Source organism: Notolabrus celidotus, chromosome 22 (assembly GCF_009762535.1).
Source record: "Notolabrus celidotus isolate fNotCel1 chromosome 22, fNotCel1.pri, whole genome shotgun sequence".
Lineage (NCBI taxonomy): Eukaryota > Metazoa > Chordata > Actinopteri > Labriformes > Labridae > Notolabrus > Notolabrus celidotus.
Genome location: NC_048293.1, coordinates 26430418 through 26457032, shown reverse-complemented (window position 1 = coordinate 26457032; position 26615 = coordinate 26430418). Strand labels below are relative to the sequence as shown.

Here is a 26615-nt window from a genome sequence, read left to right as displayed (position 1 = left end):
GAAGCCTCAGACTCACCCTCCTGACATTCTGTGTCCTCCAGACAGAAGCTGGCCTTGTGTCCTTCTGCCACTTTGGTTCCGTTGGAGTTCAGCAGATCATAGTGGGTAAAAATATCCATGCTGTGGTAGTGGCTGCAGAACACAGAGACATGTTGTCAAAAGCTGATCAAAAAATATCCCGGAGCGAACCGTGTCCTCTGACCTGACCGAGATGTTGTTACCCGTGACAGGCGTGCCAGACCCAGGAGTGGCGCCCGGCCTTCGGTTTGAAGTCAGCGCGGCCGATGTTGTGGATCTGTGAGGAGAAGCGGAGGAGGCGTCGGTGTCCGTAGGGCCAGTTGGCTTGGGCTGCAGATTTTGACAGACAGTTCTCCTCAGCAGCACAATAGAGCATGTGCAGAGGGCGGTCCTCGATGTAAACCGACTGCTGGACCAGAGGGGCGTTCAGGATCAGGTCAGAGGCAGCTGGGAGCAAAGCCAGAAGTAGGATCAGCTGACAAAATGACACATCTGAAAACTGTGACTTTACTGTAAGTGTTTTGTAATCCCTCATGATATGGACTCTGTTTTATAGCAGAGTGGATCATGTAATCAAACAGTAAAATCTGTTGCTGTCACTCACTGTCAGAGCAGATCACTCCTGCTGCAAACTTTGCTGCAGACTTCTGACAGCTGAGGGTTTTGTGATGCTGACAATGACTCAGAGACATCTCGGTCCCCGTGCACTTCACTCCACTCATCACCATCTCCGTCACGTTGCTGCTGTCCCAGTACCAGGTCTCCTTAAAAACGGGTCCGACAGTAACAAACAAACAAACAAACATGCAAGCAAAGTGCACCGATCAGGAAGGACTCACTGAAACGTGGAGCTGCAGAGAGGAGCAGTCAGAAACAGATGTTCATGAGTCATGTTTGGCTGCTCGCTGAGGACACTTTGTGAAGCTGAGTTTAGGATCACTGGAGAACAATAACTGCAGATACTGAGGGATTAAATGATGGGATTACTGACTGGAAGGCTTTATGTCCACGTCCCGAAAAAATGAAAGTAAATCAGTTAAGAGCATTCAAGTATTTTGGATCATGAATGCAGCTTTTTGATCAGTTTTAAATATATCAAGCACTAAAATGATAGTAGGGTCAACATCAAGTAAAGTGCTGAGCTCTTACTTTCCTGCAAGTCATCATTTAAGATGAATTATAGCTTTATATGTTTTCATGAGCCCACTTTCTCTTTGCCGACACGCCAACTTTCTTCCTCTTCACTCAGTGATTTACAACATTTTCAAGAAGCCGCAGAGTTACAGAGTCTAACCCTGTAACTCTGCTCTGTTTGTCTTCTGTGGGTGTCAATACAAGAACATGTCTAATTATCCTTCCAGAGCGAGGCTTTGAAACTCTACAACAACAGCTGAGCTTCAATAATGACCTCAGATTGAGTTTAGGGGATGTGGAGACATTTCTGGCAAACAGCTGGGACCTTTCGGACAGCTGAGGTATTTACTTTTTATACACAAATGTGGATTATTGTGCAGGAAGTGTTGTCACAACCTCCTCTTGATGCATTATAAAATCAAAATGTGCTCATGAAGGCCTTTGCTGTAAGACAAAACATCATTTCCTCAAAGTTTCAGCTGTCCTTATTCTCAATAGTTGTTTTTCAATTTGTACAAAACAGTTTCAGGGCCACATTAAAGACAAAATAATCTGATATTATGAGAAATAAAGTCTTAATTTTATGAGAGAAGAGTCATAACTTTAGTCTATTATGAGCCTGCAGTCAAACTTGAATGAAAAGCCTGAGCTTTGTTTGTTTCAATCTATAAACTAACTCTCACCCTTTATTTGGGGCAGGCCTCTATAAGAGACAGGCTCCTATTTATCCTAATTTTGCACATCAGAGATAGGAAAATAAAAAAATATTGTTGATTTCAACTTACAACATATTTGCCTGCATACAAAGTTACTTAACTAACATATCTCTTAGATAAATGGAGGTCTTCTGCTCCTTCTCCTTCTTGCTGCCACCATTGTGATCAGTTAGGCGCTTCATCTCACGGACAACGAGATAAACAATCCTCATCAAAACCTGCTTTTGTTTGTGAAATCCTGCAGCAACATCCTGTTAGTAAACCCTGCAGGGACCCTGTGTTTAATGGAGACCTGCTTCTATTTTATGTTTGTGTTATTTTGAAGGAGAATATCCAAAGAGCAGCAGCCTGCACTCAGATGAGGAATGTGGAGCATCTTGAGGAGTTATGCTTCAGTATAGGCTCCCCTTTAATACCAGCTAAAGGAATGTATGTATGTTTATTGGGATTTCTCACACATTGTAATGATATGCAGTGATACTGTATGATATTTTGCACCCTGTGTTGTTCTGTTCTGTCTCTTATGTATTCAGTACAGATTGTTATATTTTAAAGGCCCATCTAAGGACGGAAATATCAAATCCACCAAGGCTAAAAATGTTATAGTGTGGCTTTGGTCTACTTGCTCCAAACTTGTCCTTATATAAATAAATATGAAGCTCTTTTTTAAGCGTCTTTAAGTCTTTCTATGTGCATGTTCATACCTCAATATAGTTGTTAAGATCTCTCATGCACTTTGTGTTACTGTGGACTAAATGTCCTCAGGAACAGGTTCATCTATATTCTGTTGTCAGACTCTCTTTCACCTTTAGACATGAAACCAATCACATCACAAGCCTTAGTTCTTATTTTAAACCAAGCTCTCCTTCTTTTAGAGTCAAATTTTGTGATTCTAATCAAACAACAAACTTTTAAACAATCTTTTTTGTCTGTTTTTTCCACATTAAGAAACATATTTACATCACTGTGTAAGTCTAACCTCTGGGTGTAAGTCTCTGCTCCTGTACTTACAGTGATGGCATGCATGGAGTATCCGAGCCCTAGCTGCCCGCAAACCACCATGGCTTCCTTTGTGGTCCACCCTGTGCTGCACACTGTGCCCCACTTGGACCCCACCTGAACCTCCACCCGGCCCTCATAATCGGTCCGGCCGCCCACTATCCGGATCTGCACACATGCCCTGCAGGGAGTCAGTGAAGGGACACACTTCCTGTCCTGTCTCTAAACTGTCTGGACTCAAACTATCATTGTCCCTGTTCAGTCCTGCAGGAGCAGCAGCGGTGGCGGAGGAGGAGGAGGTTTTGTTGGAGCAGTAGTTTAGTTAGACTCTTCTAGAAGTGGAAAAAGTCAGCGTGGTTTCCAGATGAGGTCACCACTTGGCTTTAGTGTCGAGTTTTTCTTTTTTAGTTTGATTAGAAACTTCATGTGCGTCTGCTTTGGTCTGCCCACATAGAAGAGACCAGGAACAGGATTGTGTTTCTCCATGAAGAAAGAGACTCCATATGGAACCTATAATGTACTGTCATGTTCCAAAGATAGACACACCAAGCTCTAGCATGGTGGGAAGGAGGTCTGGAGAAGTAAGACGTCATCTTGAGATGAAGCGCTGTTTGTTTTTCATAACAGCAGCTTGATTTATCAAAAAGGAAGTGTCTTTGTTGAGGTAATTAATGTCTTAGCAGCCAAACAAACATGAATCTTAGACTTTGGAAGGTCCTGACAGTACGTTATATGTTCATATGTCAAATACAAAACCAGCTGGAGAGAGCTGGAGAAAGCTCTGCCCTGTTAAAGACCCTCCTTGGTGTTAATAACCTACTCTCAAGCCCTGGTTAGCGTAGTTCAAGCCCAGCTGCCGGCACGCCACCATGGTCTCCTTGGTGGTCCAGGTCTCCCCACAGATCAGACCCCAGCTCTGCGTCCCGTTGGAGTCTGTGCTCAGCACCTCCAGGCGGCCCTCGTAGCGAGTCCGACCGCCTGTGATTCGGATCTGTGTGGGGCCGACGGGGTTAGAGGAGATACACAAAGACAGGGCCGGATACAAAAGCTCTGTCATGGTCTGAGATCTAACAGATGGCACACTTAGCATCATCTTCAGAGAACCATGCAGAGTTTTTACCTCACAGCCCGGCTTCTACATGTATCTCAGTGAAACAAGGAAGAGTATGATCTGGTATATTACAAACATACAGCCAGACATACTCTGTGTTAAAAGGAAATCACTGCTGCCAGAAAAGAAACAGGAGACATTTAACTTCAGGACACAAAATCTGAGGAATCAATAAATTATGAGGCAGGTTTTTCATGACAGCAGTGATGTTAGGAGCAAAAGCTCTACATCTAACATCTAAGAGCAGCAAAGCAGGAAGTTAATGTATGATACAGAAAACACAAGTTCTTTTCTATGCTACAAATAAAGATCTGAAGCAGCTATTTTACTTTCATCTCTCATTCTATTCTGACTGATTCTGACTTCCTTCAAGTTAACACAGATAAAAGTTATGATGATAAACGTCTGTGAGAAAGTTCAGCTCTGACCGTGTTCTCCAGTCCCAGGTAGGGCACGTTGCAGCGGACAGCAGCGTCCTCCATGTGCTGACAGTCCTCTGATGTGATGTTTTTAAACGGGCAGTTCCAGACGGTCTTCTCTAGACCCAGACACTTCACCTCGTTCATGTAGATGGGACCCATACCTACAGAGAGACAGACACACACATGGATTTGGTCTTCTTGCAGGAACACTATGTTGACTTCACTGTTATTCAAGCTCCTTTGAAAGACCTGTGCACATGCTGCAGATTTACACTTCATAGTATTCTTAGTACAGTTTACTTTCAATATAAATGTTACTTTTGCATGTAGATACACTGAAAGACAACATATCTTGATCTCTAGTCCTGCACCTTTTACAGATCCCACAAGGTGATCTCTTTTAATCCAGTTCACATCATTTATCTTGTTTGGGAAAAGTTGGATTAAGCTCTTAAGGGCTGAATCCGTTTAATGAGTTGATTCGATCAGATTATAATGATCCTGGTCTTTGTAGTCCTGCTGTCTGGACGTGGATCGGCTGCAAGAAATAAATACTGCAGCTTTTATTCCCATTGGCCAAATCTGAATAACAGGGAAGGTTTTGTTTTTATAATCTCGCTGGTAATTCTTTCTATCATTCAGTCCTAATTAAGCTGACTATTTTACCCTTTAAATATTCAATAAAAAGCAGACGTCTCCTATTAAAATGTCTTCTTGTTGCCCTTTATTTATGGTCATATGTGCAGAATTTAGCTCTGATTTTCACTCAGATCTTGATTTCTCTTTGGTCACATATTTCTAATTTGTCTTTGCAGAATTAGCAGCTGTAGATTCAACTTTAGTCCTCTTTTAAAACCTCTTGAAACTGAGACTCAGCTTGCTTTTAAAGCTGAGCATGCATGTCCTCCATCCCTGACACCCTGCCTTACTTTCACCCTCCACACTCTCCTCCTCTGAGTCAGAGCATGAGGTGACTGTGATTTTGTATTTTGAAAGGAATTCCTTCATCGCTGCTTGTTTCCGATTTCAGTGACATTCAGGAATCTCTTTCAGACTCAGCCAGGTGCTGAGTCTGAAATCTGTGTAAGCACAGAGCCGGTCTGCTGCTGCTGCTGCTGCCTCAAAGTCTCCTGACTTCCTCTGTGGTAGAAATCAAAATGTACACACAGGACAGCAGACATCCCCACCCAGCACTTCTGAGAACTGCGACTCAAAAGGCTGCTTGTTTCTCCTGCAGTGGAATCCCAGAGCCGTTCACCCAAAAACTACACACACCTCCACGAACGTCCTCCAACGGAACAACTAACGAGGAAACACACAGCAAGAAAAACACTTGAATATTTATGAGGCGCTTTTTATTCTGTCCAACATGACAGCACTCACACAACACTTTCATTAGTCACTGTAAATAGCTTTCCTCTTGAGGGCCTGTGTCCACTAACGGCATATTTTATCTTGGCTGCGCCCGTGACCTATATTTCAGAGTTCCCCACACCAGCTCTTACTACCTTACAAAAGTTGTCTCATGGCGCTCCTGCTGCCCGTAAGAGAGACATTCAAGTCAGCAGGATGCATCAGAAAGCTCATGCACCCAGTGGGACTTTTACAGAGAAAGGGCCTTAAAGGCATCATTTGAGCTCCAATCATCCACTGATTTATAGTCACATATGTAGAGGCTCAAACATGTAACAGTCTGGAACAACACAGGTGGTTCTCTGTTCTGAGAAACACCCGTCAGTCACTCAGGAATCAAAGAAGCACAGGAAAGAGAAACTTCATGAAAGTTTAAATGTGTGAGATGATTACTGCCAAGACTTCAGAGCTTGCATGTGTGAAAAGAACATTCCTCACTTCTTAATACTCTCAGTTTTGTGTATTGTCGTAGTTTTATCAGACGATGAACAGAACATCAGTTTGCTCTGGTTCGTGTCAGTAAAACGTTCCTCCTCTCTTTGTGTCCTTTCTTTCGTCATGCACTACATTCCTTCACTTATTAAAATAAGCGCTCACTGAAGGATCTGTGGAGGAATGTGGATCCGTTGAGGGCAGATTATCAGTTCTCAGAGGTCAGAAGATGACCTGAGAGATAAAACAGGCTGCAGATAGATGGCTGATGACAGAGTCAGGGGATTCAATCTTGGAATCTGTAACGGGAATTTCCAGAGTAGCTCAAAAGACTGATCATCCCTCTTACATGTCCTGGTGATGGTTTGCAGCCTGACTAGAAATGTATGATGCTGATGAGTCCTGAGACTGTCCCACCTCTTCTGCACCAACAAGGACTGATTTCCTGTGTTTAACTAACAGCTTGGAGCGGCTCCATTAGTTCATGTTCACAGGATCCTTCCCTGGGATTGATAAAGTCTATCTCCTTCTTCTTTGTCTTTCTTAAATGTAAGCTGTACTGGACACTTAGCTATGTTTATCAGATGAATCTTCTGAAGCATGGTTGTCGTCTTTGATGCATCATCAAGAGGGGTTACGAAGCGCAACAATGGCCGTCTCCGTCTTGGAAATGCTGACCCCAACTAACTTTCAGGTGATCCTGAAAGTGGCGGAGAGGCGGAGCTTCCACATGTCCACCTGTCAGTCCAATCATCCACGCCTCTGATTCACCTCTATACAGTTTACTCTTTTAATATGAGCTCTAATTGGGTTTCCATCGCTTTTGGAGTCAGCCTCAAGTGGACACTCGAGGTACTGCAGTTGTGTTTCATCCCTGGAGGATGTGGCTTGTTTCAACCATTTTCTTATTTATTCTTTAAAAGACTTCTGCTTAAAAACAGAAAAGGACTGTTTTTAATTCTCATGTAAATTTATTTTAATGTGAGTGATCTGATCTGACATGTTTCCAGCTCTCTTCCTTTAACATAAGAAATCAGAAACCTAGCTTCTTGATCTTCTTGTTCTAAGTTATAACCTTTATCTGTTTGTTTTTTTATCTCTCATTGTTTCTTATCTCATCAAACAAACACACACTCCTCTGTTTCTCTCACCTTGTCCCATGCGGGCTCCCGTCAGAGCCTCCTTGGCGCTGCCGAAGCCGAGCTCCCTGCACACGACGCTGGCTGATTGCAGGTTCCAGCGATCGTCACACACCGTTCCCCACTCGTTGTCTTTCAGCACCTCCACCCGACCCTCGCCCAGCCTGGCTCCACCCTTCAGCCTCACGTTGCTCTATTAACCAAGAATAGCAGAATGTTAGCAGAATGTTTATATCAGGTAGGAAAGTCTACATGGACAGTGTTTTGATGGATCTCCTATGTGCTAGTAAGTTTTTAAAGCTGTCTCTGCAGAAGATGGTTTTGTTTTGTGGGGAATCTAGCATGCTTGATTGGGTTTGCTTATATTTTGAGGAAAATATAAACATTTCATGAATAAAAGAGGCATATAGACCCTTATTGGACACACTCCCTAGCCTTTTTCAGGAATTTTAAACACCTTTCACAGTTTATTATGAGACTAAAACATCCATCCTCAGACCACATGGAGAAATCTGAGTGTTTTCAGTCAGTTTGTAAGAAAGTTTAAGGCAATGTTACAGAGATCTTAAGTTTCTTCTTCAAGCCGCTGTTCTGCGTGAACTGCGGCCCCGGCATGCAGCTCACGACGGCCGCCATGCCGCCCTGGCAGCTGGACGTTGCGTTGGGCTTGCTGAACTCCAGAGGGCAGGCGGCCAGGTGGACCTCCGTGCCCGAACACGCCACAGAGTGAACGTGGAAGTAATTCTTCTGACGCTCCAAATACAATCTGGAGGGAGCAGAGAGAGAGGCGAGAACGGGGAACATTAGAGGAGTTCAGAATCTGAAGATTTAAAGATACAAATAAAAAATACATAGTTTGACAGCCTGAGAAGAAATGCATTAATCAGAGGCATTATTTGACATTAAGTAAAAATCAGTAACTAAATGTATAAATGTTCTTTTCCTTTACAATAAAAAATATGAAATACCTTCAGAATCATTTTCACAATACATCATATACATAAAGCATCACATTCTGTTCTTGGCTGTTCTTCCTAACATGTGCAGGTCGTGTGTTCGTACAGGACAGGATGTATGTTTTTCAGAGAATAAACTATTTCTGTTCATCTGCACATCCAAAAACTTCCCCAGACGTTCTTCTCTGTGTACATTTCTCTGAGTATTTTGGATGCAGCATGTTGGCTGGTCTTTCTAAACAGCTTAAATCAACCCGCTGAATAGTTTATCCTCAGATTACCTTTTGCCAGGGCTGCTCTGTTTAGTCTTAGAGTTAGCTTTAGCTTTGGATGTCGGCCTGAAAGGTAAACACGGGTTAGACTGCACAGTTAGAACACAACGTGAAGTGACATGATGAGCTGTTATAAGACGGTTTCAAAGGATGTGTCTCCTCGTTGAAAGTGACACATCCTTCACAAAAGCATCAACACAAAGACACATATAAGAGCTTTAATTTGTTTCATCAACACTGTAAATACTGCACAGACAGAAGTAAGTGGACACACTTTTCAACACTTTTCTTTTCTAAATTTGGGTGAGGCGTTTAAATCACTGCTTAAAGCTCCAGTGAGGAGTTTTAATCTGCTTATGAATCAGACTAAAATCAATAATGACAGCAAACATGACCATCAGTGGATGTCTGATTAATTCTACATGTCACAAGTTGTTAATTTTTTTTGGTCAGAAAACATCACTTATAGGCAAATGCTGAAAATATGCAATAAAAAGTTGAATTGCAGGAAAAAGAAAACATGATTTGTCTTCAGGTTAGCAATAATGTCTTTGCAGAGTTTTTAATTTGAGATTTTTAGTTTAAACTTCTACATCAGGGTGTGATTTGAACTGGTTTGGTGTGTGTGTATGAACTGGTCTGACCTCAACCTCATCCAACACCTTATGGATGAACGTACAGTTGAACAAATGGGCATAAAGGTGAGGTGTCCACATACCTTTGGCTTTGCAGTTTGTTAGTAAAACCGACTCTATGTTTCTGTTGTTTTATACAATGTGAACCTCGAGTTACCACATTGATCTTACTGATGCATGGTACGGCATTGCTTTTTGATCGGAGAGGATGCTAATAAGTCATAGAGGATGGTGTGATAGTGAAAGCATGATGTTACAAAGTGATATTACACAAAGGCTGTGTTTGCAGGTTCTTCAACTTCTTCAAGAACATTTAGTTATTTAGATTCTGCAAATTATGATCATCATAAGAGGTTAATTATAAAACAAATCAAAAACGAAGAATAGTTAAATGAGATTATTAATTCATTCTTTAAGTTAAAGTCCTGATAAATTAACTTAAAGAGGCAATTTCCAAAGGCACACGCATTGAGATGCAATTAGAGTTTCAGGAAGTCACTCAGCCTTTCAAAATAAAACATAAACTACGTATTTATGACTTATTTACAAATGTATGTCTTCAGTTAGGATAAATGAGCCTGAGGATGGATACTACAGAGGGATTAATGCTGAGAACCAATATGATTATTGTTTTGATCTTATTACTGGCTCTGTTCAATTTACGTCTGTAAGCCTTAATTTGATATGAAAGCTTTTATATCCTTTTATTTCCTTTTTTCATGAATATTTACCTCATGATCATCAAATGAGCTTAATAATTTATGGTAAAGACACCATAGGAAACCTTGCAAATAGTGTAAGGTAATAAAAAAGACCTGGATGGGGTGACTTGGTCTAGTATCGTGTAGCTTCTGAGTCTCTTGTCTCGATGACTCAGGAGCCTAAAGTCTGACTTTTTTAAAAGTTACAGATCCCAGGATGGAAAATGTGTAACCTTTTCCAAAAAGCATGCCATTGTTAGGAATGGGATTAGATTGCACAAGAAAGATTGAGAAGGACTGATTTGTATAAAACAGAAAAACTGTCACAGATTGACAAAACTGTCCGATCAAAAAAGGGCTTAAAAACATCTGGATGATGAAATACTCAGTTTTGTTTTCCTCAGGGTTGAATGAACTCAGTGGCTTTTAAAATTATTTGATGTTAAAGTGTTTAAGAAGTGTTTCTGCCCTTGATTAGATCAGTGTTGTCAGTCTGTTATATGTCAGTAGAAATGTGATTGAGATCCAAAAAGAACATGAAAAAGAAGAACAGAGAACCTCCACCTGATGCAACCATGGATACTAAAAGGCATCTAAACCCATTCACATGCTGCACATCATCCTAACATGATATGAGGGAGGACATCTAGTCTAACCAGGAGCTACATGGTTATGATCTACTCCAGCAGGAAACCCACTGTCAGTCTACAGTTCTCAGAGAGCGGGCGGAGCTGGACGGTGGGTTTCTCTCTGACGGTCTACCTTCCTCCAGCTGAAACATTAACCTTTGGCCTGGACGCCTTCTCAGCCGCTCGCTTTTTCAGACGTCTGCAACAGTGAGACAGCCGAATTCCATCACACACAGGAGAGAGACAACATGTCAACACACACGGGCTGCATATATGTACACACACACACGGGTGGTCGTCTCTGGGCTGCACACACACACACTTCTTTCAGGTAAAGCAGCGGAGGGTCAGCGGTGCATAACATTTCTGACATTCCTCAAGTCTGCACGATATTATGTTACAGACTTCAGGTCACCAATGTACAATCACAGATACAGAGTTATCCCAACTACCCAGAATTCAGCTCTTTGGGCTCTATTTTTGTCTCATGTCAAACTTTCTTCACTTCCCTGGTAACGGAAAAACACAGTAGTGTTGGTAGACGGGGCATCAAGTCCACGGGGCCTCCAGGTCATATCATTTTTGGAGGGTCACGGCGAACATGGCTCCAATGGTTTCCCTGGCTTCTGTGAAATTCCTGCCCTGGTTGAGACCTCTGTTTGCAGGATGTGGTAGTGATAAAACTACATTTGATCACTTCTATTTCCTTTCCTCTCAAAATAAACTGATTAAAATTTAAATATATAGTTGACGGTCAAAGTTCAGGTCTTAAAGTCTGACTAGACTAGATTTCTGAATCTCTGACCAAGCTTTGAAAGCCTTCGCTGCATTGTGGGTAATGTATTCTTTAAGTTATGATATGAGAAAATGCCCTACAGTCTTTGTCTGTCTATTCTAAGAGCTGAAATACCTTCAGGTCTCTCTCCTCATGAACTGAGACGATTGTGAAAAGCTGATTGTCTGCCCTCAGCCCCTCCTCTACTCACACATTTAACTGAAAAGACTAAAAAAGAAGAGACAACAGAGAACAAACCCCAACCCCGGACTATTCCCCTGAGCCTCAGCCTTCACACACTCTTGAGAGAAAACACACATTTCCCCCTCGCGCTACTGAGAACCATCTGCAGGGGATGAATAAGACGCCTTGAGCTGGAGCGCAGCCAGGAATGTGTGCAGTCATACTGGAGCGGCAAACTGGGAGAAGAGAGAGAGAGTGGGGGTCTGAGAGTCGACTGTACGAACATACCACAGCAAGGTCTGCTACTACAGGAGTCAGGGTGGTTTGACTGTAAACAGGTCTTAAGTAACTTTACTATTAGTCTTCTGATTCTGTGCAAGTTTCCAACATTAGAGGTGTGACGATATAATATTACAGCTATGAATCATTGCCCTGACTTGTGTAGTACAAGAACCAATACACAAGTGCTTAAGTCTGGATATCTTGATTTACTAATAAACGCTGCTCCAATTCCTTTTTCAATGTGAGTCACAGCGTCACTAATTTATGACGTTAATCCTGCACTTCACATTTAGGGGGAATTTTGCATTAATCAGTTCATCCGTAATTATGATGTATCATTGCGTCATATCGTATCTTATCTTAAAGTATTGTTTGATTTCATATCATATTAAATCACATTGAATCGTATCGTATCATTTAGTGTATTATGATTTTGTGTGGTTTCGTATCGTATTGTAACATATCATATCGTAACGTATCATATCGTAACATATATCGTAACGTATCATATCGTAACGTATCATATAGTAACATATATCGTAACGTATCATATCGTAACATATATCGTAACGTATCATATCGTAACGTATCATATCGTAACATATATCGTAACGTATCATATCGTAACGTATCATATCGTAACATATATCGTAACCTATAATATCGTAACGTATAATATCGTAATGCAATGTATCATATTGTAACGTATCATATCGTGTTGTAACGTATCATATCGTAACGTATCATATCGTTACGAAACGTAACGCAATTTAACGTAGCGCAACATATCATATCGTAACGTATCATATCGTGATGTATCATATCGTATTGTAACGTATCATATCGTAACGTATCATATCGTAACGTATCATATCGTGATGTATCATATCGTGATGTATCATATCGTATTGTAACGTATCATATCGTAACGTAACGCAATGTATCATATCGTATCACATCATATCGTATCACATCATATCGTAACGTATCATATCGTAACGTATCATATCGTAACGTATCATATCGTAACGTATCATATCGTAACGTATCATATCGTGATGTATCATATCGTATTGTAACGTATCATATCGTAACGTAACGCAATGTATCATATCGTATCACATCATATCGTATCACATCATATCGTAACGTATCATACCGTGATGTATCATATCCTATCGTAACGTATCGTAACGTATCATATCGTATCGTAATGTATCGTATCGTAACGTAATGCAATGTATCATATCGTATCACATCATATCGTATCGTAACGTATCATATCGTGATGTATCATATCGTATCGTAACGTATCATATCGTAACGTAATGCAATGTATCATATCATATCATATATATTGTATCGTTATATATCATAATGTATCGTATCGTAACGTATCATTGTAATGCATCGTATCGTGACATAATGTAACTTATTGTAATGTATGATACCATATCGTAACGCTTTATATCTAATTGTATTGAATCTTGTTTCGTAATGTTGTTTCATATCGGATCGGATGTTACTGTAACATATCTTATCCTATTGTATTATAGTTGTATGGGACATTTTAACAGCCATCCTCAAGAATTGAAAACCCAGGATGATTTCCAAAAAGTCTTAAATTTCCCTCCAACAGACCAAAACTGAAACTAAGTTAATCTAAAGCAACTGGCCGACTTATGTTCTGTCAATGATTATCTCAGATGTGAAAACACATAAAATCAACACCCTGGCTCTTACTTCTCCATCACTGCCAGTGGAAAACAATCGCTTTTAACTTCCTATGCAAATGACTGAACAAAGACAGAGGACATGAAATATGTGACCCTGGTGACTCACTAAATCACAGCTGCTGTCATCTCGAGCCAGAAGAAAAAACAAAAACAACTTCAGAGAGAAGAAATCAGGAACAGAAGAGGGTCTGCTTTAACTTCCATCATGTGCTCTGTCGTGGAGCTGCGTGGTGGAAACACAGTCACTTTGATATCAGTTGTTCTTATGATGTCCAGTCTTTACCAGAGAAGGACTAAGATCCTGCTTGTGATCTGTGTTCTCTCTTTCCTTTGAAAGCTTGAAACTTCCCGTCATGACTGAATGAAACAAGTTACAGATCCTTGTTGCTGGGAAAACACCGCCTGCACAAACTTTGCATGAACTCAGAGTGTCTTGCCTGCAGGGACCAGGGTCTAAATACATTTTGGTGGGACATTCAGCTACCTTCAGAAGGATCCGGTTATAAGGAGGTTGTGCTTTCCAAAAGTAGTTTGTTGCAGCTCTTTTTGCATCATATAGCAACTTAAAACTGTAGCAGGGAACCAATGTGTTTGTGTCCTGTGTCCCGTGCTTGTAAAGTAATCAGCCACTTACACTTTGCAATACCACAACAGTGTGGTTACAAAGCTATGTCATCATTGCACCTTTGTATTTGCACATTCAACTCTGCAATGTCATAATCAAGGGGTCCCAATGTGTGATTTCAGATTGATCTACTGTGTTGCAGAAAAAGAAGAAGATGCATTGCATGTAAACACGCTGCAGGAGCGCCACATACACGCTCTGCCAGCTCTGATGCTACACACCGCCACCCCATTGTGTCTCCATAAGTACCTCTGATGGCGGATCAGAGATGCACCTCTCCTTTGTGCCACCATGCATTACTCACTTCAGACAAGACGACAAGAGCCATAAATATCCTGGCTTGGTCTGGCAGAGTGTAAGAGCCTCATGATTCACCCAGAGGACGAATGAAGACCGGGCCCTCATAAGCATTTCGCTGAGGATGTAATCAAGCCTGCTGTTAAACAAAGATGCCTGTGTGTCTCTTTGTATGTCGTCATCACTGCTGCAGAAATAGATTGGTGGTTTTCTCTTAAGAGCTGTTTTGGTGCCAGGTATGCAGGCGTCCAAACTAAAGAATGAGGACTGCTCTCTTGTCCTTTGTTTACCCTTGTAATCCCATCCACTGATGAGAACCTAAATGATTCTGTTACTTACTTGTAGAAGTTCTTGTTGACTTTCCTCTCATGTGGGAATCCCAGCATGCCACAGACCACGCGGGTGTTTTTGATCGTCCAGCCGTGGTCGCAGATCTGCGCCCAGCCGTCTTTGTACTTCACCTCCACCACACCCTCCGTGATGGGCATCTTCTTTTTGGCTATAGGCACCACAGGCCGGAGCCTCACCTCCTCTATCCTGTTATCACTGACGAAAGCCTGTGCAGAGAGAAGCAGTATGGTATATGTATCTGCTCTTTGAGGAGGAGTTAATGCATGTTTGTAAAATGTTTGATCACGGGGCATTAAAGGGAGGCAATGCACATTAAAATGGAGAGCAAAAACTGATCTCCACACAGAGACATGTGCTCACTTACGCACGTTTCTCTGAGCCTCCTGAATGAGAGAAACAGACCCAACACTGAGTCAGAGCGATTACAGGGGGGAGCAGCTTTGGGTCAAACGCTCTCACTAACAGCTCATGAGTGGTAAACGTGACTGTCTGCGATCTCCAGCGCTGGAATGAGTCACTTCCGCCCGGTTTTATTTGGAAAAGAAATGGTTGTGGTCTGGAGGGAGTCTGGAGAGGCCACATCTGACTGAGCCTGAGTCTCAGCAGCAGGCAGACGGAGTGATAGTATCTGAAAGTCTTCCCTCTTACTCTTAGAGAAACTTTCTTCCCATCACATCTTTTTTTTGGAAGAGATCTGCATTATCCAGTCTGCAGAGGAGAGCTCCCGGTTAGACCTTGTTCACCTCAGATACGCAAACACACATCAAAGAGGACAGATGGAAAAATGACAACCAGCTCTGAACAGCTAGACCGGCGTCTCATCCCAACAGGGCTCCCTCAGAGTGAAGTCAAAGTTTCCCTCAGAGTCAGAAATCTTTGTTTACACAGGTTTACATTCACTCTCCCACCTGAGTACGAGAATACAAACACTCTGTGAATAACTCCTCAGAGGTTTGAGTTCGTCTTCACTTCCTGTTCTTGTAAAAATGCATCCTAATCATTTTGTTTTTATTGCTTCATTTCGCTGCGTTAGATGGAGGAGTTTGATTACATTTAGTCTACAACACATAAAATCAAGAACAGCAAACAAGAACTGCTCTCTAAAAGAAGTATGGGAGGTCGAGCCTTCAGTTATCAGGCCCCTCTCCTTTGGAATCATCTACCAGTCAGAGTCGGGGAGGCAGACACCCTCTCTACTTTTAAGGCTTCAAACTTTCCTTTTTGATAAAGCTTATAGTTAGAGCTGGATCAGGCTTGGACCAGGTCTTAGTTATGCTGCTATAGGCTTAGACTGACACACTGGGATCCTGTCTTTCTCTCTCTCTCCTCTCTCTGCCTGTCTCTTCCTTTAACTCTGCCTGTCCCATTAAAGTTACTAACCATAGACCTTTCTGGAGTCCCTGAGCTCCCTTGTCTCGTAGGTTCCTCTGGATCTCTGCTGTAGATTCCTTTTTTGGGTCTGTCATCCTTTCTTTCTTTCTTTCCTTCTTTCTTTCTTTCTTTTCTTTCTTTTCTTTACTCTTTTCTCTTTTGCATTCCTTCTTACTTTTTTCTTTCTTTCATTCCTTCCTTCTTTCTTTCTCTCTTTTATTCCTTTTGCCTTTCATTACTTTCTTTCTCTCTTTTATAAATTTTTCCTTTCTTTCTTTCTTTCTTTCTTTCTTTCTTTCTCTCTTTGTTCTTTCCATGTTTCTTCATCCTTTATGTCTCCTTTTCTTATCCCGTCCTTTTCTTATCCCGTCCTTTCCTTCTGTCATTCCTTCACCATTTATTCTCCTCTTTTTCTTTCTTCTGGTCTCCCTCTCTTCTCTCTTTTCTTAGACCTTTCTGGAGTCCCTGAGCTCCCTTGTCTCGTAGGTTCCTCTGGATCTCTGCTGCTGTGGACGTGCCAGACTCCAGCTGCTACAACTCCTACTATCCGTCTCCCCACTATCATCTCTCTCTCTCTCTTCACCTCCCTCTATCCCTCTCTCCAACTCGGTCTCAGCAGATGTGTGTCTAACATGAGTCTGGTCCTGCTGGAGGTTTCTGCCTGTTAAAGGAAGTTTGTCCTTGCCACTGTAACTTGCTTAATGCTGCAAAGTCCTCTGCTCATGGTGGATTAAGATGAGATTACCACTGTAGGGAAACAGGATGTCATTCCTACCTGCCTTGGGTTTTCATTTCGTCTATTTTGGTGCATTCACCAAAGTCTGTTGATATCTGATTGGTCAACACTTCTCTGACTACAGGACTACAAATGGAAACCAGAACACTTCTCATACCAAAGTCCCGTCCTGTTTATCACCTCACACAAACATGATTAGTATAAAACTCTTCGGCTCATAAGAACCACATGTCAGTTAATACTTAGAGATTTCTAGAGAGTTACTTAACCCTTGCTACGAGTTCTGCTGAAGAAGCAGAATTTCACGTCTTAACCTTTGACCCTGAGGTCACGACCCCGCTCTTCTCTACCACAAAGAGTCAAAGGACCTGAGACTCTGTTATGGAAGGTGTTGAGTTTACTGCACACACTGCATCACCTCAGGACAAAGCACTGGCAGAGGCTGCTGCTGCTTTTAACAGGCTCCAACACATGGTATAGAGCAGAGCTTATCTGTAACATGTGTGTGGCAGCTTCAGGTGGAGCTGCACTGAGGCGTTGCATGTGTGGGTTTAACCATATAGTCTATAGGCTCTGAAGCAGCAGTAAACACTGAGGCGGCCTTTATAGGCTTGTTACAGCTTTGTAATGAGTGCTGAGTGTAATTTTAGCTGCATTTAAATTACACAATCTCTTTAAATGTATTTTAGTGACTTACATCAATAACATTTGGGTCCACAAAGCCAGGGATCCTCTCGTCTTTGCACACCACTCCGGCGTCTTCATCGTGAGTGCAGTCACTGTTTCCCCATCCACGAGACCTGCAGAACTCGATGCTCTTCTCGCCCCCGCTGCACAGAACGTTGTCCAGCCAGATTTTCCCTGAAGAGGCAGCAGACTGTGACAGCAGCTACAGCAAACTACCAGGCCTGGGAGACACACTTTACCCTAATGCTCGAGGAACTAATGCAGTCAAGTTCTCTTAAGTTACCTTTATTCTTTTTTGATTTGATTTGATTTGATGACTTTATTTCGAACATGTAAAAGTAAAAAAAATACAATTAAAAAAAAAGCAGAAAAGAAGAAAGAGTTATACAAACATAAAATAAAAAGAAACAGTTTTACAAAAGAAACAAAATCAATATTAGCAAGCAGTGAAACAATTTACTCTACATGTACGAAAAGATTCTAGACATGAGGCTCAAGAAGAATCAGCTATATGCTTAAAATGTAAAAATAGATCAATGTGTGTCAAAGTATTCCTTAAAATATGAAATTCAAGGGTGATTCTTTTACAGGTTTTAAGGTAGTTGAGGTCAAAACAAATATGGCCGTCAAATATTGGTTAAATGTCAGAGATAAAAATTTTCAAATTGTAGAAAAATATAATAAATTAAGTGTAAAATGTTGGTTTGCTGTTGATGTGTTTCAAAAACTTATAAGTAAAAATGTCTGGATTTTTTAAAAATTTAATTTCATGAGATTATAGCTGACAATTTTCATTGTGTTGATAAATAAAGAGTTAAACTTTGGGAAAGTATTGGCAAATTGTCCAAAATACATTGTAAAAAATAATTAGGAGCAATGTTAAAGGCGTGAAGGTCATATTAGTCAATTTATCAAATTGTTGATAAAACGAAAATAAAAATACGGGGAAAATATTGGTAAAATGTCCAGAAAATGTTGATTTAAAAAACTTAACTTAAAAATGTTTGAGTGAAATTTTGAAAAGTCTAGGAAAGGTTTTTCAAAATGTAAATAAAATATGAATAAAATTCAAAAATAATTTTGGAAAAATGCCAGAAAAAAAATGTTGTGATGTGTTAGAAAAAAATAAAGAAAATATTTCAGGATTTTTTTTTTTTTAAAAAGGCAGACAAAATAAAAATAAAAAAGTCTTTAAAAATGTCCAAATTATTCAAAATAAAAATTAGATCAAAACTAGAATTCCACATTCAGTCATGTCACATCTGTTGGATGTGGTTAAATGTTTAAGATAGTTGTTCAACATTTTTAAAGTTGCCTCAAGATTAGTTGTGGAGTGTTTCCTGTTAGGATGTAGATTGGATGTATCTCTGATGTCCAAACACGTCATTTTGAACACTATGAATCTTCATATTTCAGAGCAGACAGAGTATTAGACATGAAAGTGACTCTGAGGTCCCTGTTACCTTGGCCCTTGCCGTACTTGGCGCTGTGGGTCCATCCTGTGGCCGAAACAAAGCCCAGCTGGCGACAGAGCACGTTGGCGTTTGTTATTGAGAAGTCGTCGTCACAGATCGTTCCCCACTCCCCCTTGTGGAAAAGCTCCACCCGACCCTCGTTGTGTTTCCGTGGATATCCAGCCAGCCTGACCTTTAGCCGCTCGGTCTGGGGCTGGGAGGATGTAGGGGATGGGGAGGACGGGGAGGGCGTGGGTGGTGGAGAGGCAGTGCTTGGTGATGGTGTGGTCTGGGTCAAACAGTAGGGTAACCACAACCCAAACAGAAGGCTGAGCGCGAGCCGGGGCCTGTGTCTCGACTGCACCATCGTTTCAGCTGCAAGTGGAGAAAAGAAGAAACAATTCAAGGATGTGTTTTAAAATGAGAAGCTGTGTGTGTTTCTTTTGGTTATAGGGTTAGACTGCTGGGGGAACTGACACACCGGGATCCTGTCTTTCCCTCTCTCTGCCTGTCACTTACTTTAACTCTCCCTAACCATAGACCTTTCTGGAGTCCCTGAGCTCCCTTGTCTCGTAGGTTGCTGCTGCTGTGGGCATGCCAGACTCCAGCTTCTGGAACTACTACTATCAGTCCCACCACTATCATCTCTCTCTTAATCTTCTCTATCCCTCTTTCCAACCCCAACTCGGTCTCAGCAAATGTGCGTCTAACATGAGTCTGGTCCTGCTCGAGGTGGCTGCCTGTTAAAGGAAGTTTAAAGGAACACTCCAGCTGCTACAACTACTGCTATCCGTCTCACCACTATCATCTCTCTCTCTCTCTCTCTCTCTCTCTCTCTCTCTCTCTCTCTCTTCCTCTCCCTCTATCCCTCTCTCCAACTCAGTCTCAGCAGATGTTTGTCTAACATGAGTCTGGTCCTACTCAAGGTTTCTGCCTGTTCCTATTTAAGTCAATAACCATAGATCTCTCTGGAGTCCCTGAGCTCCCTTGTCTCGTAGGTTGCTGCTGCTGTGGACATGCCAGACTCCAGCTGCTGGAACTACTTCTATCAGTCCCACCACTATCATCTCTCTCTTAATCTTCTCTATCCCTCTTTCCAACCCCAACTCGGTCTCAGCAGATGTGTGTCTAACATGAGTCTGGTCCTGCTCGAGGTTTCTGCCTGTTAAAGGAAGTTTAAAGGAAGACTCCAGCTGCTACTGGACAACTACTGCTATCCGTCTCACCACTATCATCTCTCTCTCTCTCTCTCTCTCTCTCTCTCTCTCTCTCTCTCTCTCTCTCTCTCTCTCTCTCTCTCTCTCTTCCTCTCCCTCTATCCCTCTCTCCAACTCAGTCTCAGCAGATGTTTGTCTAACATGAGTCTGGTCCTACTCAAGGTTTCTGCCTGTTCCTATTTAAGTCAATAACCATAGATCTCTCTGGAGTCCCTGAGCTCCCTTGTCTCGTAGGTTCCTCCAGCGGCTACAACTAATTCTATCCGTCTCCCCACTATCATCTCTCTCTCTCTTCATCTCCCTCTATCCCTCTCTCCAACACGGTCTCAGCAGATGTGTGTCTAACATGAGTCTGGTCCTGCTGGAGGTTTCTGCCTGTTAAAGGAAGTTTGTCCTTGCCACTGTAACTTGCTAAATGCTGCAAAGTGCTCTGCTCATGGTGGATTAAGATGAGATCAGACTGAGTCCTGTCTGTAAGGTGGGACTGGATCTTATCCGGTCTTGATGTTGGGTCTTTGTTGATAATAGAACATAGAGAACAGTCTAGATTTAACAAAATGTCAAACTAACAGACCCTGCAGCAAAAACAAAAGCATTTTTCAGGCTTCAGATCAAACGCCTGTCCCTAAAATGTACATTCATCCAGTCTGTTCTATTTCAGGACACATCTGTAAGCATTATTTTGTGCTGAGATAATACCAGAGGGAGGACAGCAGGCAGCTGGAGTCACCATCGCTGCCCCCCAAATGTCTCTCTGCTGTCTGAAGCCGCGAGGGCTCAGACCAAGGAGCTGAAAATAAGCTCAGCACATGGAGGAAGGATTGATGTGACCGAGTGGAGCCGCTCCGACAGTTTGATTCAAACCATCTGCTCGGTGTTTACGCGACTCTGATGTGGGGAAGACGGATGACAGGGAACATTAAAAACGTGCCGGCCTGGTCGACCACACGATCAGACGCAGAGACAAAAGACATGAGTATTTATATCCAATAAATTAACACCTTTTCAGAGTGTTTGTCTCCTTTAGAGCTTTCTGTGGATTGTAGCGAGTGAGTTACATCTGGAAGAGTCTTCATTCATACTTTGTGATACAATAAGCTTCTTTTCCTCTCTCCGCTCTCGTAACCCTTCTTGTACAGCTCAGGTAGACCCTGTATGCTATAACATAAACCTGCTATTGATACCCTGACAGCTTCACTCCCTCTTTGCTCTCAGTGAGTGGGGGGTTGTTCCTCCAGAGACACACATACAGTAGTGTGATGTGTTTGTACAGAGACCACAAACTTAAGGTGCACTTTCCATAACATGTCTGAGACTGACTGCATCGTCTGAGTCCGGCTTCACGGTGTGTGGAGGGACACACACTACGCTTCAGTCTGCAGGGGAACCTATGTCTGAACTGAAGCCATGTGGAGACATGTCCTCTGAGTTTTTAAAGCTCCTGTGAGGAGTTTGTAGCTGGAAATGAAACAGACTGAAATGAGTAAAAGTCCCCTCTTTGTCCACAGGGGGCGCCAAACCCCACACAATCCCCACAAAATCACAGTAGGTCTAGACCGTACTCTATGTTCTATTGACCCAACATCAAGACCGGATAAGATCCAGTCCCATCTTACAGACAGGACTCAGTCTGATCTCATCTTAATCCACCATGAGCAGAGCACTTTGCAGCATTTAGCAAGTTACAGTGGCAAGGACAAACTTCCTTTAACAGGCAGAAACCTCCAGCAGGACCAGACTCATGTCAGACACACATCTGCTGAGACCGTGTTGGAGAGAGGGATAGAGGGAGATGAAGAGAGAGAGAGAGATGAAAGTGGAGAGACGGATAGTAGTAGTTGTAGCAGCTGGAGTCTGGCACGTCCACAGCAGCAGGAAGCTACGAGACAAGGGAGCTCAGGGACTCCAGAAAGGTATGGTTAGCGACTTTAATGGGACAGGGAGAGAGAGAGGGAAAGACAGGATCCCAGTGTGTGTGTTCCCCCGGCAGTCTAAGTCTATAGCAGCATAACTAAGAGCTGGTCCAAGCCTGAGCCAAACTCTAAGGAAAGTTTGAAGCCTACTCTTAAAAGTTACAGTGGGAAGGACAAACTTCCTTTAACAGGCAGAAACCTCCAGCAGGACCAGACTCATGTTAGACACACATTTGAGACCATGTTGGAGAGAGGGATAGAGGAGATGAAGAGAGAGAGAGAGATGATAGTGGGGAGACGGATGGTAGTAGTAAGGATGACGATGAATCTAAAACATTAGTCAAATTTGACTTCTGCCGATATATCTACCTCCTCCACAGTCTCCCTCCTTATACCAGGAAGTCCCTCAACACTTTTAAGAGCACCAAAGCGTACTCCCACTTCACTTCAGGACGGGTTATTGACCCTGAGGTTTATCATCTGAGAGAAAGGAACTTTCCTTGATCAAGAGGAATGTAAGTTGGTAGCAATTCTGCATTTTTCAGGGCAGTTATCAAAGCCAATTAAATACAGAAGGTAGGATTGGATAGGAGCAACTTCCATCAGTCTGATTCTATTTAGAACAGAGTCTGACTCAAACATCCAGGCAGCAGTTCATCAGTCAGCCCTGTCCTGAGACTCTGCATGCACGCACCAAAACACACTGAATCTGTTTGCTAATTACTACCAGAGCTCTGTACCTTGCTGAGTTCTGGTTGACTGAACTAAGCCGGGAGTGAAAGCTCCCTGCGTGGGCAACAGGAAAAGATTTTCATGCCTTTCTGCTGTGTGTTGTTGACCTCAGAGGAACTTTGTGAAACTTTATCTGTAAACCAGTCAACATGAGCGTGAGCCACATCTGAGGAAGAAGTGGTTTGTCTGAAGAAGTGGGAGAATGGATGAACACTGAAGGATAAGGTTTAAGATAAGGAGGTAAATATGGAGAAGAAGGTTACTCAAAAAGGAGAGAAATGTCTTCTAGAGATTCAAAGAAAGAGAAGCCAGAGTTTGTTGGTTTTCTGGTCCGCCAAGAGTCCAAACCATAACGCAGGGACGTAATCTTTTCCAAACTCAGTGGTTAACTTTAACAGCCCGACTTTCTAATGAGAGACCTTTAAAAAGCTTTTAATAAGAACAACTTTTGGTTTGCTCTGCTAACCTGTTTCTCTGATGTTCGGGACAGCTTTTTTTGTCTTTCAGCTCTTCTAGGCATCAGAAAAGTGACTTATGTCAGTTTTCTGATGCCTAGAAAGAGACTATTTGACCACAAATCTTTGAGTAAGCAGCTGCAGGGCATCTGGATTGATGTATTGAACCACCCTGATTCAAATACTCCAACCTAAAGATGATAATTTACTATCAATTATAGAAAGTACTTGATTTTTGACGATAGCTTATGCCGAAATTGTATATATATAGGCCATAGATATTAGTGGAAATGTTCATATTAGCTAATACGATAATGAACTTTTCCAAATTATTATCAGCCGATAAGATATTATTCTTAATATAACGTGCATCCCCATAAAATAATTTGTTCTGTAATATAAACTGATCTAAAATAACAAAAACTTAAAGCTCCTGTGAGGAACTGTCTGTTTTAGTTGCTTCTGGCGCCCCCTGTGGACAAAGTGATACCTCATCTTTTAGCTGATCATGTTCTGTACAGGAGTTACTTCTATTTTCTGCCAAAAAAAATAAACACATCTTATGTATGTTCTCATCATTAGAGTGTTTGCAGTGAGACAACTATATGAAGGGGTTGTGCACCACCTCATCTGACACCTACCCCCTCGAAGGTGGGATTAAAAGTTATAAAAGTGAAATCGTCAGTTGTTTTCTAAAGTTTTTAATTGCTTAAAAAAGTCAAAAAGATGCATACTTGTTCATTTTAGTCTGTTTTACAACTAGTTAAAACTCCTCACAGGAGCTTTAAATTACTCATTAGTTGCTCTTAAATGCAGATATAACTTTTTTTGTACCCTAGGACAAATGAAAGTGTTTAATCCTCTTTAATCCAGACCCAGGGACTCATGTACCTCAACCTACTTTTTCCAAGTCAGTGTTTGGCTTCAGGAGCGCATTTTGTTTCCTGCATTCCTAACATTTCTTCATGTGCAATATTAAGCATCCAAAAAGGTCAAAGAGTTTGTTCTAGATATTGATATAAGGAGCAAATGTCCTGCAGCAGATGGGTTATTTTGGGGGATCATATTATACAAGCAGTACAGGAGTGCACTGCTGATTACATCAACACACACTAATCTTTAAAAATGATAGTTTCACTGCTATAAAACATGTAAAAATGTAAGTTTCATAGTTAAATGAAGGTATCATGCTGTGTTTTTCTTTATATTGTGAATACAGTCGAGGTATTAACAAACATGCCTTACCTTATGTTCCCAGTTTGAGGAGGTTATAACGGTTCCAGTGGAGAAAGGGGGATCCCAGTCTTAGATTTTGGTGATCCAGAAGTTTACAAACTGCACCCCCGGTGTCAAAACATTAATAAATATCCCAGTACCTCTGCTAAATCATCCTCTTCATCAAATGAGTCCAATTTACAGGACAGTGGTCCACCAAGCAGCCAATTACTCCTCACAGCGTTATTGTCTGTAAATTGCCAGCTGTGCAGCCTTCACCGAGGAGAGGAGGAGGAGAGGAGAGGAGGAGGAGGGTGCAGGACTGAAGAAGTGGGCTGGATTTATTCCCTGGAAAGACACTGACTCTTTCATGGATGGTTCTGTAACAGGCAGATGTTGGCTTGCATAACGCCAAAAACCGTGAATTTCACTTTATTCTCGCTCATAGCCTACGTGTCTGATGAAGCACAACGTGTCCACAGATGGTTTTACACCGGAAGAGACCTGCAAATGTTTTCTGAATTAAAAACCTGAGCTGCTGAATGAATAAAATATGATTTCATGGTCCTACATTTAGGGAAGGTGCTTGATGGAGGAAGTGAAAACGCCTTCAAACACTATATCAGGGCTGTAAACCTCACTGCCTTTATTACTACAATCCCCAAATTAATAAACTAAAATTATCTCTTTTATTAAAAATTGAATTTAAAAGAAAAATAAAACTCTTGATGTTAACATGAGGCTTTTTTTTGTCTAGAAAATCGAATGGAAGCAAAAATAAGCAAACAAGCTAACGACTAGCTTAAAAATTAGCATGTAAATTAGTAATTTGCGTTTTCAGCCACAAGTTGCCGGATGCTAATTATTTCCTACTATGAAATTAATTGTGTTCGATCATGTTTAGTAAGATAACGTGAGATTTGATGGTTGAAACACCCGCCATTGTTTTATAGGAGCTATAACGGTTGGTTAGCTTAGCCTACAGCTAGAATGTTTCAGCATATTTAGTGACCATGTTAACGAGCGACTTTCACACAAATGCGCATGTGCAGCAGCCGTTTGAAACGCGAAGTTAGCTATTGATTTAAATGCTGCTTTATTATTTTAGCAATTTTAACTTTTATCTTATTCTTTTTTTATTTATTTATTTATCTATGCATTCATTAATTTATTTATCTTCTCAGTTTTTATTGATATTTTTAGCCTTAGTTTTATTTTCAACTCTTATCCTTACCCTTTCAAAAACTATTTTAACTATTTGTATTCTTAATTAATTTTGATGCTTTAACTTATTTTAATAACACATATTTTATTGTTGGTGTGCATTGGTCTCTATTTTAGTTTCTACTTTATTCTATTTTTATTGTTATTAGTACTATTTCTATTATTATCATTATTATTATTTTCTCCTAATATGTCTTGCCATTGTTTTACTTCTGTTTATTTCTTGTTTTTCAATCGCTGTAAAGCACTTTGGGTTGCATTTGATTTGTATGAAATATGCTATATAAATAAAGCTTGATTGATTGATTGGTCTTCGTAAATGCCTGTTCGTTTAGTAATTCATGTCAAAATATACATAAATATGTGTTTTAAGTATTTTTGTGGAATCCTTTACTGCACTTACACGCCGTCTTTGCGTTTTAAAGACTTTTTGTATTGTTGTATTTTATACAGTCTATGGTTGTAACGCATTTGGATGAATATCGCCATTCAACAGAGTAACGAGTTCAACCATAACACCTGAGAAAAGAAAGCTAGCTTACATAGAGATAAAAAACAGATTTCCCTAAAATGAAAGAGTTACCACCACGTATTATAGTGTTACATCAAAATTGTATCCCTTCAGAAGAGCAAAAGTGAAATAAAAAACGACCTTTACATTTTGTATTTCTATTCTATGTACTGTCTTGGCGGGAACAGCATCTACCTGTCTAAGCGATAGCTCAGCTGGAAGTGAGGCTGCCACAAAAACTGCTCCCCCTGGTGGCTGTCTGCAGTATAGGTCA

General features: G+C 41.3%; 1 protein-coding gene across 3 annotated transcripts in view; it reads right to left on the bottom strand.

Annotated features, from left to right (window-relative positions):
- The window catches only part of loxl3b (lysyl oxidase-like 3b), a 28046-nt gene extending 2435 nt beyond the window's left edge, over window positions 1-25611 (bottom strand). Inside the window, exons 1-12 of one of the 3 annotated variants that reach the window (XM_034675936.1) lie at window positions 24637-25611; window positions 19084-19449; window positions 17631-17794; window positions 14815-15032; window positions 7943-8150; window positions 7397-7577; window positions 4407-4561; window positions 3688-3858; window positions 2880-3035; window positions 623-782; window positions 222-465; window positions 17-132 (exon numbers count right to left, since the gene is read on the bottom strand). In XM_034675936.1, the coding sequence (XP_034531827.1) occupies window positions 17-132; window positions 222-465; window positions 623-782; window positions 2880-3035; window positions 3688-3858; window positions 4407-4561; window positions 7397-7577; window positions 7943-8150; window positions 14815-15032; window positions 17631-17794; window positions 19084-19441 (2131 nt within the window). In that variant the 5' untranslated portion in view covers window positions 19442-19449; window positions 24637-25611. Of the gene's footprint in view, window positions 1-16; window positions 133-221; window positions 466-622; window positions 783-2879; window positions 3036-3687; window positions 3859-4406; window positions 4562-7396; window positions 7578-7942; window positions 8151-8621; window positions 8679-14814; window positions 15033-17630; window positions 17795-19083; window positions 19450-24636 lie in introns of all 3 variants that reach the window. The other 2 variants (XM_034675934.1, XM_034675935.1) reach the window with 2 other exon arrangements.
- Between the last annotated feature and the right edge of the window lie 1004 nt (window positions 25612-26615).